Genomic DNA, 15467 nt, shown 5'->3' on the forward strand with positions numbered 1-15467 from the left:
TGACTCCTCCTCTGCTGCCTCACTAACACATTCACTTGATTGATATAAATAATGCCGAAAATAGCTGTCAAATCTTCTGTCTAATCTTTAAGAAGAGTCAGACTCAACTGATTGCTCTGTATATGACTGGGATACATGAGAGGCAGAGAATGAGAGAGTGAAGGAGTGAAGGAGAGAGAGAGAGAAAGTGATGGAAAGAGGGTGAGAGAGAAGGAAAGAGAGAGAGAGAGAGAAGGAAAGAGAGAAGGAAAGATAAAGAGAGAGAAGGAAAGAGCGAGAGAGAGAAGGAAAGAGGGACAGAGAGACAGAGATTCATAGTGTTTTAGTAAGTGTGAAGAAGCCCGTTAGGAGGTTCTGTGTTGAGTTGAGTCTGTGGACTCTACCAGTAGGGGGACTCTGCTCCTAGCTGTGTTGTGTTGAGTTGAGTCTGTGGACTCTACCAGTAGGGGACTCTGCTCCTAGCTATGTTGTGTTGAGTTGAGTCTGTGGACTCTACCAGTAGGGGGACTCTGCTCCTAGCTGTGTTGTGTTGAGTTGAGTCTGTGGACTCTACCAGTAGGGGGACTCTGCTCCTAGCTGTGTTGTGTTGAGTTGAGTCTGTGGACTCTACCAGTAGGGGGACTCTGATCCTAGCTGTGTTGTGTTGAGTTGAGTCTGTGGACTCTACCAGTAGGGGGACTCTGCTCCTAGCTGTGTTGTGTTGAGTTGAGTCTGCGGACTCTACCAGTAGGGGGACTCTGCTCCTAGCTGTGTTGTGTTGAGTTGAGTCTGCGGACTCTACCAGTAGGGGGACTCTGCTCCTAGCTGTGTTGTGTTGAGTTGAGTCTGCGGACTCTACCAGTAGGGGGACTCTGCTCCTAGCTGTGTTGTGTTGAGTTGAGTCTGCGGACTCTACCAGTAGGGGGACTCTGCTCCTAGCTGTGTTGTGTTGAGTTGAGTCTGCGGACTCTACCAGTAGGGGGACTCTGCTCCTAGCTGTGTTGTGTTGAGTTGAGTCTGTGGACTCTACCAGTAGGGGGACTCTGCTCCTAGCTGTGTTGTGTTGAGTTGAGTCTGTGGACTCTACCAGTAGGGGGACTCTGCTCCTAGCTGTGTTGTGTTGAGTTGAGTCTGTGGACTCTACCAGTAGGGGGACTCTGATCCTAGCTGTGTTGTGTTGAGTTGAGTCTGTGGACTCTACCAGTAGGGGGACTCTGCTCCTAGCTGAGTTGAGTTCTGCTCTGGGCTTCCTCTGTGTCTTCTCCTCCCATTTCCTGCAGGCTCCTCCCCCCTGCTAGCACCACGGCCCTCTGGGCTACGTTGGCCATCCAGGGGTGGGAGGGGGGCGGGCTGTCAGAGCCCAGCCCTCTACACTTCAGCACAGTGTGGAGCAGACAGCAGCAGCCACACACATCGCTCTCAGTAACTGCTCGTAGTTACACACACACATCGCTCTCAGTAACACACACACACTGCTCGTAGTTACACACACACGCAGACATAAGGGAAACAAGACATAGGGGAAACAAGACATCAGGGAAACAAGACATCGGGGAAACAAAACATCAGGGAAGCGCTGAGAGGAAAGGAGAGAACAGGGGAGAAGAGGAGGTGCAGAGCTGAAGGGATTGTCATCTTCCTCTGTGTGGATATCTCTGGATCGCTGGGTTTCCTTTTCCACGCCTTGACTGGAGTTTCTAGTGGATTCCTTCTCTGATCCTCCTCATGTTATTTCACTGGAGGTGAACGGCAGACAGTGCTTCAGTTTCTGTTCCAGACCACCCTCCTATCTCTCCCTCTCTTTCTCGCTCCAGCCCAGCTACGACGTCCGTCCTTCCCTCTCTCCTCTCCTCCTCTTCTCCCTCCTTCCCTCTCTCTTCTCCTCCTCTTCTCCCTCCTTCCCTCTCTCCTCTCCTCCTCTTCCCTCCTTCCCTCTCTCCTCTCCTCCCTCCTTCCCTCTCTCCTCTCCTCCTCTTCCCTCATTCCCTCTCTCCTCCTCTTCCCTCTCCTTCTCTCTCTCCTCTCTTCCTCCTGGCTAGGAGAGGGGGATACTGGGACTCTAACTGACCAGACAGACAGAAGAACAGCTAGAGGTCCCATCCATCACACTCTCTCTCTCCATCCCTCTCTCTCTCTCTTGCGTCTCTCTGTGTGAGAAGAGGATCTTGCCTCCAACCCAACCCAGGGATCGGAACCAGGGGTCCAGACCAAGAGGGAGTTACTGTGTTACTGTAACCCAGCCAGAGAGACTCTGTCTCCTGCAACGACCAGAAGGATTCCAGCTACATGGGCAAACGCTTGGAACAGAAACAGATGTACCCCCAATACATCTACTATTACCCCCACTATCTCCAGACTAAGGTAGGATGGTTCAGGGTCTCTCCTCTATCTTACCCCCACTATCTCCAGACTAAGGTAGGATGGTTCAGGGTCTCTCCTCTATCTTACCCCCACACTACCCCCACTATCTCCAGACTAAGGCAGGATGGTTCAGGGTCTCTCCTCTATCTTACCCCCACACTACCCCCACTATCTCCAGACTAAAGGAGGATGGTTCAGGGTCTCTCCTCTATCTTACCCCCACACTACCCCCACTATCTCCAGACTAAAGGAGGATGGTTCAGGGTCTCTCCTCTATCTTACCCCCACACTACCCCCACTATCTCCAGACTAAAGTAGGATTTCTAAATTAGGTAGTACATCATCAGTTCCTCTTGTCATGTCAGTCATTGCAGACCTTAGAGAGTTGTTTATAACTTGTCAGAAATGTCCAGATCTACTAGCCCATGTCAGCGAACGTTTTATCATTTAGGTTTTTTAGCCCATAGATATTGTTCATATTTTTTTTGTCACTCAAATTTCACATTAATACACAATAGACAATGCAAAATGTGTAGAATAAGCTTTAAACCTGCAAAATTCTCTACAACAACAAGAGGGGTGTTATGAACAGTGCTTGTGCCCATAGAAATAGATGTAGCGTGTGCACGCGCGCGCGGGGATGGCTCTTCCTCACTGCTGGAAGGGGGGCCACGAGTGAAAAGGTTTGGGAACCCCTGATCTAAGGTATAGTGCTTCATGCTTCCTCCTCTGTTCATTACTGACCCCAGCTAGTCTCGACTCTCATACTAGAGCCACTATCTGTAGTCTCAGGTACAGTACAGGATATGGTATAGTGCTGCTGGATGTCTCTACAGTACAGACTATGGTATGGTGCTGCTGGATGGCTCTACAGTACAGACTATGGTATGGTGCTGCTGGATGTCTCTACAGTACAGACTATGGTATAGTGCTGCTGGATGTCTCTACAGTACAGACTATGCTATAGTGCTGCTGGTTGTCTCTACAGTGCAGACTATGCTATAGTGCTGCTGGTTGTCTCTACAGTGCAGACTATGGTATAGTGCTGCTGGATGTCTCTACAGTACAGACTATGGTATAGTGCTGCTGGATGTCTCTACAGTACAGGCTATGGAATGGTGCTGCTGGATGTCTCTACAGTACAGACTATGGTATAGAGCTGCTGGATGTCTCTACAGTACAGGCTATGTTATGGTGCTGCTGGATGTCTCTACAGTACAGACTATGGTATGGTGCTGCTGGATGTCTCTACAGTACAGACTATGGTATAGTTCTGCTGGATGTCTCTACAGTAGAGACTATGGTATAGTGCTGCTGGATGTCTCTACAGTACAGACTATGGTATAGTGCTGCTGGATGTCTCTACAGTACAGACTATGGTATAGTGCTGCTGGATGTCTCTACAGTGCAGACTATGGTATAGTGCTGCTGGATGTCTCTACAGTGCAGACTATGGTATAGTGCTGCTGGATGTCTCTACAGTACAGACTATGGTATAGTGCTGCTGGATGTCTCTACAGTACAGGCTATGGAATGGTGCTGCTGGATGTCTCTACAGTACAGACTATGGTATAGAGCTGCTGGATGTCTCTACAGTACAGGCTATGTTATGGTGCTGCTGGATGTCTCTACAGTACAGACTATGGTATGGTGCTGCTGGATGTCTCTACAGTACAGACTATGGTATAGTTCTGCTGGATGTCTCTACAGTAGAGACTATGGTATAGTGCTGCTGGATGTCTCTACAGTACAGACTATGGTATAGTGCTGCTGGATGTCTCTACAGTACAGACTATGGTATAGTGCTGCTGGATGTCTCTACAGTGCAGACTATGGTATAGTGCTGCTGGATGTCTCTACAGTACAGACTATGGTATAGTGCTGCTGGATGTCTCTACAGTACAGACTATGTATAGTGCTGCTGGATGTCTCTACAGTACAGACTATGATAGAGTGCTGCTGGGCATCTTTACAGTACAGACAATGGTATAGTGCTGCTGGATGTCTCTGCTGGCTCTCATCACCTCTCTCTTAGTCCATACTAGTCCCACTCTGTTCCTACAGCTGGTTCTCTCTCAGTCCATACTAGTCCCACTCTGTCCCTACAGCTGGTTCTGTTTCTTAGTCCATCTCCAGGCTCAGTTACAGAGCATTGAGCCCCCCCCCCCCTTCCAGTCTGACACTACTCTGACTGTCACTGTTTCATCTGATGACAGCTCTGTGGAGGCTATACCTCCTGTCATCACCAGTCTGACACTACTCTGACTGTCACTATTTTATCTGATGACAGCTCTGTGGAGGCTACACCTCCTGTCATCACCAGTCTGACACTACTCTGACTGTCACTATTTTATCTGATGACAGCTCTGTGGAGGCTACACCTCCTGTCATCACCAGTCTGACACTACTCTGACTGTCACAGTTGTATCTGATGACAGCTCTGTGGAGGCTACACCCCCTGTCATCACCAGTCTGACACTACTCTGACTGTCACTGTTTTATCTGATGACATCTCTGTGGAGGCTACACCCCCTGTCATCACCAGTCTGACACTACTCTGACTGTCACTATTTTATCTGATGACAGCTCTGTGGAGGCTACACCTCCTGTCATCACCAGTCTGACACTACTCTGACTGTCACTGTTTTATCTGATGACAGCTCTGTGTAGGCTACACCCCCTGTCATCACCAGTCTGACACTACTCTGACTGTCACTGTTTTATCTGATGACAGCTCTGTGGAGGCTACACCCCCTGTCATCACCAGTCTGACACTACTCTGACTGTCACTGTTTTATCTGATGACAGCTCTGTGGAGGCTACACCTCCTGTCATCACCAGTCTGACACTACTCTGACTGTAACTGTTTTATCTGATGACAGCTCTGTTTAGGCTACACCCCCTGTCATCACCAGTCTGACACTACTCTGACTGTCACTGTTCTATCTGATGACATCTCTGTGGAGGCTACACCCCCTGTCATCACCAGTCTGACACTACTCTGACTGTCACTGTTTTATCTGATGACAGCGCTGTGGATGCTACACCCCCTGTCATCACCAGTCTAACACTACTTTGACATTCCTCTCTGCTGATTTGAATATGTGTACAGTGGTGTCAGTCCTCCTGTCCATTCTCTCTATATTTCTCTCTCTTTCCTCCCCCTCTCCCTCTCTTATTCCCAGTCAGCTCTCTCTGAGCTCTCTGTCTGGCCAAGCTTCTCATCTTCCATTAGTGTCAGGAACTGCAACAGGCATCTACCGATGGGGTCTGGTCAAAAGCAGTGCACTATATAGTGAATAAGGTGCCATTTGAGACACATCCCAGGTCTTTGGTCCCTTCTACAGCAGAGCTTTCTCTCTGTCATTAAACCAAGCTGGGACCCTGGCTATATAGAGAAGGGTTTGATTTCATAGATATTGATTTGTGTGTGTGTGTGTGTGTGTGTGTGTGTGTGTGTGTGTGTGTGTGTGTGTGTGTGTGTGTGTGTGTGTGTGTGTGTGTGTGTGTGTGTGTGTGCATATCTTCCCCATCTCTTAGAGAGAGGCCTGGACCACCCTACCCTCAGGCTGTTTCTCACACAACTGGCTGGCTAGATGTACAGGGAGATTAATGTACACACACACACACACACAGCTCCTCAGAGACCACTGGCTGTCTAGATGTACAGGGAGAGACACTTGCTGTACATAATACATGAACTCATTGGATAACATCTCAAATGGCATTTTTCATGTATGGTGTAAAAAGTAGGCAGTAGTGAATCCTTGCCAGTAGGCTACATGTATCTGTTATAGCATGGGAAAAATTAACTGAGCCCTGACACTGTTGAAGTACTGTTGTAATGTTGTTACAGCAGGAGAGGATACTGTTAGAAGAGGCTTGAAATGGTTTGAAATGGTTTGTTCAGGAGCAGTAGCGGTGTTGTTGAAAACTGTCAGTCTTCCTCTGTAGCTCAGCTGGTAGAGCACGGCGCTTGTAACGCCAAGGTAGTGGGTTCGAACCCCGGGACCACCCATACACAAAAAAAAAAAAAAATGTATGCACGCATGACTAAGTAGCTTTGGATAAAAGCGTCTGCTAAATGGCATATTATATATTATATTATATTAAGGCAGTGTGCTGCTTGTCTGTTCTCCTGATTTAAATGGGTTTGTAGTAGCTAGACGCAACGGCTGTTGCTCTCCACCCTCACTCTCGCTCTGTCCCTCTCTCTCGCTCTCTCTCTCGCTCTGTCCCTCTCTCTCGCTCTGTCCCTCTTTCTCTCTCTCTCACTCTGTCCCTCTCCTACTCCCATCTCTCTCTCTGTCTCTCTCTCTCTCTCTCCCTGCTTCTGCAGAAAAGGGATGGTAAGACAAACTACACACTCTTGTGAAGAGAGAAGGGATGGTAATGTTTCCTCCCTCCCTTTGAAGACTGTCCTCTCCTCTCTCATGGAAGACATAAACTACCACGGCACTGATAAACAATCATGAATTATGCAAATCACTTCCCATGCACTGAGTGGTGTTGATGTGCAGGGAGAGGGAGACTGGCAGTGAACGGCTGCATAGTGGCTACATGGCCACATGCTCATTAAGTCCTCAATCTTCTCTCTCTGCAGCTCTCTGACTCTCATATAGTGGTACAGGGAATGCAATGGTGGCTATTTCTGTCCATGAAGTCTAAAGGGTTTAGGTGTAGGTTGTCGTATCATATCCATTACTTTTTTTCAACATCTAGGAATACCAAAAAAGGCTTTATAAGTATGCTACCCTACACCCCCCCCCTCTCTCTCCCTCCTTTCCCACAATTATCTCTCCCTCCTTTCCCATATCTCTCTCTCTCCCTCCTTTCCCATATGTCTCTCCCTCCATCCTTTCCCATATCTCTCTGTCTCGCTCCTTTCCCATATCCCTCTCTCTCCCTCCATCCTTTCCCATATCTCTCTCCCTCCATCCTTTCCCATATGTCTCTCCCTCCATCCTTTCCCATATATCTCTGTCTCCCTCCTTTCCCATATCTCTCTCTCTCTGTTTTTCCCACTATGTCCTGTGCACCCTCTCTAACCATCTGTTCAGTGGGGTGGGATGTTGACTGCCTGCCTAAGAGGCTCTCTCTCCCAACTTATATCCATATATGTAGAAATTACCCTGTATGATTGATTCTATTCTTGTTTAAGAACCACTGGCTGCCGGCTCATTCCTCTCTTAGTTAAATAAAGGAAGAATGAGGGCGAGAGAGAGAGAGAGAGAGAGAGAGAGAGAGAGAGAGAGAGAGAGAGAGAGAGAGAGAGAGAGAGAGAGAGAGAGAGAGAGAGAGAGAGAGAGAGGTGTGTGTGGGGGATTTGAGCATATTCTCCCTATTATAAAGATAATTTCCCTATTGTATTATCAGAAAGTGCCTGTATTGCAGTGTGTGTAAACGATTTGATTGACTGGCAGTGAGGCTGATAAGGATGTGTCAGTCTCCCTAGTAGTCTCCTAGACAGCTAATAGTCTCCTAGACAGCTAGTAGTCTCCTAGACAGCTTAGTAGTCTCCTAAACAGCTAGTAGTCTCCAAAACAGCTTAGTAGTCTCCTAGACAGCTAGTAGTCTCCAAAACAGCTTAGTAGTCTCCTAGACAGCTAGTAGTCTCCTAAACAGCTTAGTAGTCTCCTAGACAGCTGAGTAGTCTTAAAGAGCTAGTAGTCTCCTAAACATCTAGTAATCTCCTAGACAGCTAGTAGTCTTCTTAGAAAGCTTAGTAGTCTCCTAGACAGCTAGTAGTCTCCTAGACATTTAGTAATCCCCTAAACAGCTTAGTAGTCTCCTAGACATCTAGAAGTCTCCTAGAAAGCTTAGTAGTCTCCTAGACAGCTAGTAGTCTCCAAGACAGCTAGTAGTCTTAGACAGCTAGTAGTCTCCTAAACATCTAGTAGTCTCCTAGACAGCTAGTAGTCTCCTAAACAGCTTAGTAGTCTCCTAAACAGCTTAGTAGTCTCCTAGACAGCTAGTAGTCTCCTAGACAGCTTAGTAGTCTTAGACAGCTAGTAGTCTCCTAAACATCTAGTAGTCTCCTAGACAGCTAGTAGTCTTCTTAGAAAGCTTAGTAGTCTCCTAAACAGCTTAGTAGTCTCCTAGACATCTAGTAGTCTCCTAAAAAGCTTAGTAGTCTCCTAGATAGCTTATTAGTCTCCTAGACAGCTTAGTAGTCTCTTAGACAGCTTAGTAGTCTCCTAGACAGCTTAGTAGTCTCCTAGACAGCTTAGTCGTCTCCTAGACAGCTAATAGTCTCCTAGACAGCTAGTAGTCTCCTAGACATCTAGTAGTCTCCTAGACAGCTAGTAGTCTCCTAGACATCTAGTAGTCTCCTAGACAGCTAGTAGTCTCCCAAACAGCTTAGTAGTCTCCTAGACAGCTAGTAGTCTCCTAAACAGCTTAGTAGTCTCCTAGACAGCTGAGTAGTCTTAAACAGCTAGTAGTCTCCTAAACATCTAGTAGTCTCCTAGACAGCTAGTAGTCTTCTTAGAAAGCTTAGTAGTCTCCTAAACAGCTTAGTAGTCTCCTAGACATCTAGTAGTCTCCTAAAAAGCTTAGTAGTCTCCTAGATAGCTTATTAGTCTCCTAGACAGCTTAGTAGTCTCTTAGACAGCTTAGTAGTCTCCTAGACAGCTTAGTAGTCTCCTAGACAGCTTAGTCGTCTCCTAGACAGCTAATAGTCTCCTAGACAGCTAGTAGTCTCCTATACATCTAGTAGTCTCCTAGATATATAGTAGTCTCCTAAACAGCTGGTAGTCTCCTAGACATATAGTAGTCTCCTAAACAGCTGGTAGTCTCCTAGACATCTAGTAGTCTCCTAGACAGCTAGTAGTCTCCTAGCCAGCTAGGACAGCATCTCTCTCCAGACACACACAGGGGCAGGAGAGAGAATAATACAAGTCATACAGGGTGCTGTGCCTGATACATATGTTTAGTAAAGAAGTACCGTGAGAATGAGCTGCCCCTAACCCGCTCTACCCTGGTTTACCCTGCTCTACCCTGGTTTACCCTGCTTGACCTTTCTCGACCCTGGTTTACCCTGCTCAACCCTGGATTACCCTTCTCTACCCTGGTTTACCCTGCTCCTCTCTGCTCTACCCTGGTTTACCATGCTCTACCCTGGTTTACACTGCTCTACCCTGCTCTACCCTGCTCTACCCTGCTCTACCCTGGTTTAACCTGCTCCACCCTGGTTTACCGTGCTCTACCCTGGTTTACTCTGCTCTACCCTGCTCTACTCTTGTTTACCCTGCTCTACCCTGTTTTACCCTTCTCTACCCTGGTTTACCCTGCTCTACCCTGGTTTACCCTGGTTCACCCTGGTTTACCCTGCTTGACCCTGCTCGACCCTGGTTTACCCTGCTCGACCCTGGTTTATCCTGCTCTAACCTGGTTTACCCTGCTCTACCCTGGTTTACCCTGCTCTACCCTGCTCTACCCTGGTTTACATTGCTCTACCCTGGTTTAACCTGCTCGACCCTGGTTTATCCTGCTCTAACCTGGTTTACCCTTCTCTACCCTGGTTTACCCTGTCTACCCTGCTCTACCCTGGTTTACATTGCTCTACCCTGGTTTACCCTGCTCTACCCTGGTTTACCGTGCTCTACCCTGGTTTACCCTGCCCTGCTCTGCTCTACCCTGGTTTACCCTGCTCGACCCTTGTTTACCCTACTCTACCCTTCTCTACTCTACTCTGCTCTACTCTTCTCTACCCTGCTCTACCCTGCTCTACTTTGCCCCACCCTGCTTCACAAAGCAGCACTAAGCAGACATCAGCACAGAGAAACATCTTCGGTCTGGCCACAGAATAATGGACTTATTGCATTTTTAATGCAGGCCCACTTTGTAACAACCAGACAAGCAGACTCTGATGGATCCAGGGCTTTTAAAGGTCCCGTTATGATGTTATTCATTGGCCCACTTGCTTTTAGAGCCGGGGGTTAAGTGCCCAACAAAGACTATATCAGTTTGCGATAAATAGTGAAGATCGAGGATAGTGCACTACTTTGACCAGAGCTCTACTTTTGAGCATAGCCCTATGGGATGTGTTCAAAAGTAGTGCACTACATAGGGAATAGGGACGCAGGCAGAGAGATGCAACCTCCAGCTGGGAGAAGAGAGAGATGTAACTTCCAGCTAGGAGTAGAGAGAGATGTAACCTCCAGCTAGGAGTAGAGAGAGATGTAACCTCCAGCTAGGAGTAGAGATAGATGTAACCTCCATCTAGGAGTAGAGAGAGATGTAACTTCCAGCTAGGAGTAGAGAGAGATGTAACCTCCAGCTAGGAGTAGAGAGAGATGTAACTTCCAGCTAGGAGTAGAGAGAGATGTAACCTCCAGCTAGGAGTAGAGAGAGAAGTAACCTCCAGCTAGGAGCAATGAGTCCATTATTCTGTGGCCAGACCGAAGATGTGTTATAGGACTTGGGCAGTATGTCTATCTGAATGTTATAGTGTTATAGGACTGGGGCAGTATGTCTATCTGAATGTTATAGTGTTATAGGACTGGGGCAGTATGTCTATCTGAATGTTATAGTGTTATAGGACTGGGGCAGTATGTCTATCTGAATGTTATATTGTTGTAGGACGGGGGCAGTATGTATATCTGAATGTTATAGTGTTGTAGGACTTGGGCAGTATGTCTATCTGAATGTTATAGTGTTATAGGACTGGGGCAGTGTCACGCCCTGGCTCTGGGGACTCTTATATGTTGAGCCAGGGTGTGGATTTTCTATGTGTGATTTTCTATGTTGTGTTCTAGTTCGTGTTTTCTATGTTGGCCAGGGTGGTTCCCAATCAGAGGCAGCTGATTCTCGTTGTCTCTGATTGAGAACCATACTTAGGCAGCCTGTTGGCACTAGTTATTTGTGGGATCTTGTTCCGTAAGGTTTGTTTTGGTGTATTAACCTAGGACTTCACGTATCGTTTGGTTTGTTGTTTTGTTCGTGTTGTGGTGTACTTAATAAAAGATGTACGCTTACCACGCTGCGCCTTGGTCCGCTGCTTCATCTAACGACGATCGTGACAGAAGATCCCACCTAAATAGGACCAAGCAGCGTGTGCAGGAGCAAACGCCGGGTATGGAACAGGAGGTTACTCTGGTAGATGTCCTCCTCGGTTGGGGGAGAATCACAGAGGAGGAGGCCGTCCGCTACCGGAGGGCGATGAGGGAGGATGCCCAGGCAGGAGAGGAGAAGCGGCACCAACCGGGTCGTCGTCGGACAGGCGAGAGGCAACCCCAATAAAATGTTTGGGGGGGCACACGGCATGGACGACGGGGATGCTGGAGGCTGCTACAGGACGTATCGGCGGATTAGGAGAGGAGGCCACCAGGTTTGGGGGGCTGGAAGGGAGGTTGGCGGAGCCTAGAGGTAGAGCAGAGCCAACTCCCCGTACTCAGGCTAGGCAGCGTGAGACTGGGAAAGTTCCGAGTTATGCGGAGCTGCGTACTGTGCCGCGAGTGGTCCGGCACAGTCCTGTACGTCCTGTGCTAGCACCACGCACGTGTCGTGCTAAGGTGGGCATGCAGCCAGGACGGAGTGTGCCGGCTCAACGCTCGTGGCCTCCAGTACCCCTCCTCGGTCCCGGATATCCTGCGCCAGTGCCACATGCTGTAGTGCCAGTACGAGTGCACAGCCCTGTACGTCCTGTGCTGATTCCTCACACAGAGTGTGTAGAAATAGGCATTCAGCCAGGATGGGTTGTGTCAGCTCTTCGCTCCAGACCTCCAGTCCGTCTCCACAGCCCGGTCCGGCCCGTTCCTGCTCCCCGCACCAAACCAGTGGTTCGCGTCGCCAGCCCGGTTCGGCCTGTTCCTGCTCCCCGCACCAAGTCAGTGGTGCGTGTCGTCAGCCCGGTCCGGCCTGTTCCTGCTCCCCGCACCAAGCCTGTAGTGCGCGTCGCCAGCCCGGTCCGGCCCGTTCCTGCTCCCCGCACCAAGCCAGTGGTGCGCGTCGTCAGCCCGGTCCGGCCCGTTCCTGCTCCCCGCACCAAGCCAGTGGTGCGCGTCGTCAGCCCGGTCCGGCCCGTTCCTGCTCCCCGCACCAAGCCAGTGGTGCGCGTCGTCAGCCCGGTCCGGCCCGTTCCTGCTCCCCGCACCAAGCCAGTGGTGCGTGCCGTCAGCCCGGTCCGGCCCGGTCCTGCTCCCCGCACCAAGCCAGTGGTGCGCGTCGTCAGCCCGGTCCGGCCCGGTCCTGCTCCCCGCACAAGCCAGTGGTGCGCGTCGTCAGCCCGGTCCGGCCCGTTCCTGCTCCCCGCACCAAGCCAGTGGTGCGCGTCGTCAGCCCGGTCCGCCCGTTCCTGGTCCCCGCACCAAGCCAGTGGTGCGCGTCGTCAGCCCGGTCCGGCCCGTTCCTGCTCCCCGCACCAAGTCAGTGGTGCGGCGTCGTCAGCCCGGTCCGCCCGTTCTGCTCCCCGCACCAAGCCAGTGGTGCGCGTCGCCAGCCCGGTCCGGCCCGTTCCTGCTCCCCGCACCAAGCCAGTGGTGCGCGTCGTCAGCCCGGTCCGGCCCGTTCCTGCTCCCCGCACCAAGCCAGTGGTGCGCGTCGTCAGTCCGGCACAGCCCGTGCTCCACACCGGAGCCTGAGCAATTCGCTCCACCGGTGTCCAGTCCAGCTCCGGCCAGCGGACCAGACCAGGGGCGCTACGGGGGGGTAGCGAGAGAGTGGTGGTCACGCCCGGAGCCGGATCCGCCTCCGAGGCGGAATGCCCACCCGGCCCCTCCCCTGTTGGGTTTGGTTGGCGCGGTCGCAGTCCGCGCCTTTGGGGGGGGGGGGTACTGTCATGCCCTCGCTCTGGGGACTCTTATATGTTGAGCCAGGGTGTGGATTTTCTATGTGTGATTTTCTATGTTGTGTTCTAGTTCGTGTTTTCTATGTTGGCCAGGGTGGTTCCCAATCAGAGGCAGCTGATTCTCGTTGTCTCTGATTGGGAACCATACTTAGGCAGCCTGTTGGCACTAGTTATTTGTGGGATCTTGTTCCGTAAGGTTTGTTTTGGTGTATTAACCTAGGACTTCACGTATCGTTTGGTTTGTTGTTTTGTTCGTGTTGTGGTGTACTTAATAAAAGATGTACGCTTACCACGCTGCGCCTTGGTCCGCTGCTTCATCTAACGACGATCGTGACAGGCAGTATGTCTATCGGAATGTTATAGTGATGCAGACTTTAGCCATGATGCAGACTTTAGACTTGATGCAGACCTTAGACATGATACAGACTTTAGACATGATGCAGACTTTAGACATGATGCAGACCTTAGACATGATGCAGACTTTTGCCATGATGTAGACTTTTGCCATGATGAAGACTTTAGACATGATGCAGACTTTAGACATGATGCAGACTTTAGACATGATGCAGACTTTAGACATGATGCAGACTTTAGACATGATACAGACTTTAGACATGATGCAGACTTTAGACATGATGCACAACTTAAACATGATGCAGACTTTAGACATGATGCAGACTTTAGACATGATGCAGACTTTAGACATGATACAGACTTTAGACATGATGCAGACTTTAGACATGATGCACAACTTAAACATGATGCAGACTTTAGACATGATGCAGACTTTAGACATGATGCACACCTTAGTGCTACAGTATTCTGTCATGTCCTTCTCTGTCCACCCCGTCTAGCCTGTTTTAACCTGAAACCATGATCCACTCTGTGCCTCTCCTCCTGAAATAACCCAATCAAACCCAAGGACAGCTCTGGAGCCTCTCACTGCTGGAGCTTTGTAGCAGCGCTGGAGTCTCTCACCGCTGGAGCTTCGTAGCCCTGGAGTCTCTCACTGCTGGAGCTTTGTAGTCCTGGAGGCTCTCACCGCTGGAGCTTTGTAGCGCTGGAGTCTCTCACCGCTGGAGCTTTGTAGCGCTGGAGTCTCTCACCGCTGGAGCTTCTTATACCTGGAGCCTCTCACCGCTGGAGCTTTGTAGCGCTGGTGCCTCTTCACCGCTGGAGCTTCATAGCCCTGGAGTCTCTCACCGCTGGAGCTTCGTAGCCCTGGAGTCTCTCACCGCTGGAGCTTCGTAGCGCTGGAGTCTTACCACTGGAGCTTCGTAGTCCTGGAGTCTCTCACCGCTGCAGCTTCGTAGCCCTGGAGCCTCTCACCGCTGGAGCTTTGTAGCGCTGGAGCCTCTCACCGCTGGAACTTTGTAGCGCTGGAGTCTCACCGCTGGAGCTTCGTAGCCCTGGAGTCTCACCGCTGGAGCTTCATAGCGCTGGAGTCTCTCACCGCTGGAGCTTCGTAGCACTGGAGTCTCTCACCGCTGCAGCTTCGTAGCCCTGGAGTCTCTCACCGCTGCATCTTCGCATCCCTGGAGTCTCTCACCGCTGGAGCTTCATAGTCCTGGAGTCTCTCACCGCTGGAGCTTTGTAGCACTGGAGCCTCTCACCGCTGGTGCTTTGTAGCGCTGGAGTCTCACCACTGGAGCTTCGTAGCGCTGGAGTCTCACCGCTGGAGCTTCGTAGCCCTGGAGTCTATCACCGCTGGAGCTTCGTAGCCCTGGAGTCTCTCACTGCTGGAGCTTCGTAGCGCTGGAGTCTCTCACCGCTGGAGCTTCGTAGCCCTGGAGTCTCTCACTGCTGGAGCTTCGTAGTCCTGGAGTCTCTCACCACTGGAGCTTTGTAGAGCTGGAGTCTCTCACCGCTGGAGCTTTGTAGCGCTGGAGTCTCTCACCGCTGGAGCTTCGTAGCACTGGAGCCTCGGAGCCGGCATGCTGGGATTAACCTGTGTAAACTGTGGTTTGTTTGGTCTTCCAAGTATATGTACAGTGGGGAAAAAAAGTATTTAGTCAGCCACCAATTGTGCAAGTTCTCCCACTTAAAAAGATGAGAGAGGCCTGTAATTTTCATCATAGGTACACGTCAACTATGACAGACAAAATGAGAAAACAAAATCCAGAAAATCACATTGTAGGATTTTTAATGAATGTATTTGCAAATTATGGTGGAAAATAAGTATTTGGTCACCTACAAACAAGCAAGATTTCTGGCTCTCACAGACCTGTAACTTCTTCTTTAAGAGTCTCCTCTGTACTCCACTCGTTACCTGTATTAATGGCACCTGTTTGAACTTGTTATCAGTATAAACAACACCTCAAACAGTCACACTCCAAAC

The 15467-nt window shown here is 50.0% G+C and overlaps 1 protein-coding gene across 1 annotated transcript in view; it reads left to right on the forward strand.

The window, feature by feature from the left end:
* Positions 1–1950: 1950 nt before the first annotated feature.
* Positions 1951–15467, forward strand: part of LOC121586740 (RNA-binding motif, single-stranded-interacting protein 3-like) — a gene marked incomplete at its 3' end in the record, with an annotated part of 116284 nt that continues 102767 nt past the window's right edge. Inside the window, exon 1 of the mRNA XM_045214244.1 lies at positions 1951–2340. Within this exon, the coding sequence (XP_045070179.1) occupies positions 2266–2340 (75 nt within the window). The remainder of the gene's footprint in view (positions 2341–15467) is intronic.

The sequence above is a fragment of the Coregonus clupeaformis genome, unplaced genomic scaffold (assembly GCF_020615455.1).
Source record: "Coregonus clupeaformis isolate EN_2021a unplaced genomic scaffold, ASM2061545v1 scaf0222, whole genome shotgun sequence".
Classification (NCBI taxonomy): domain Eukaryota; kingdom Metazoa; phylum Chordata; class Actinopteri; order Salmoniformes; family Salmonidae; genus Coregonus; species Coregonus clupeaformis.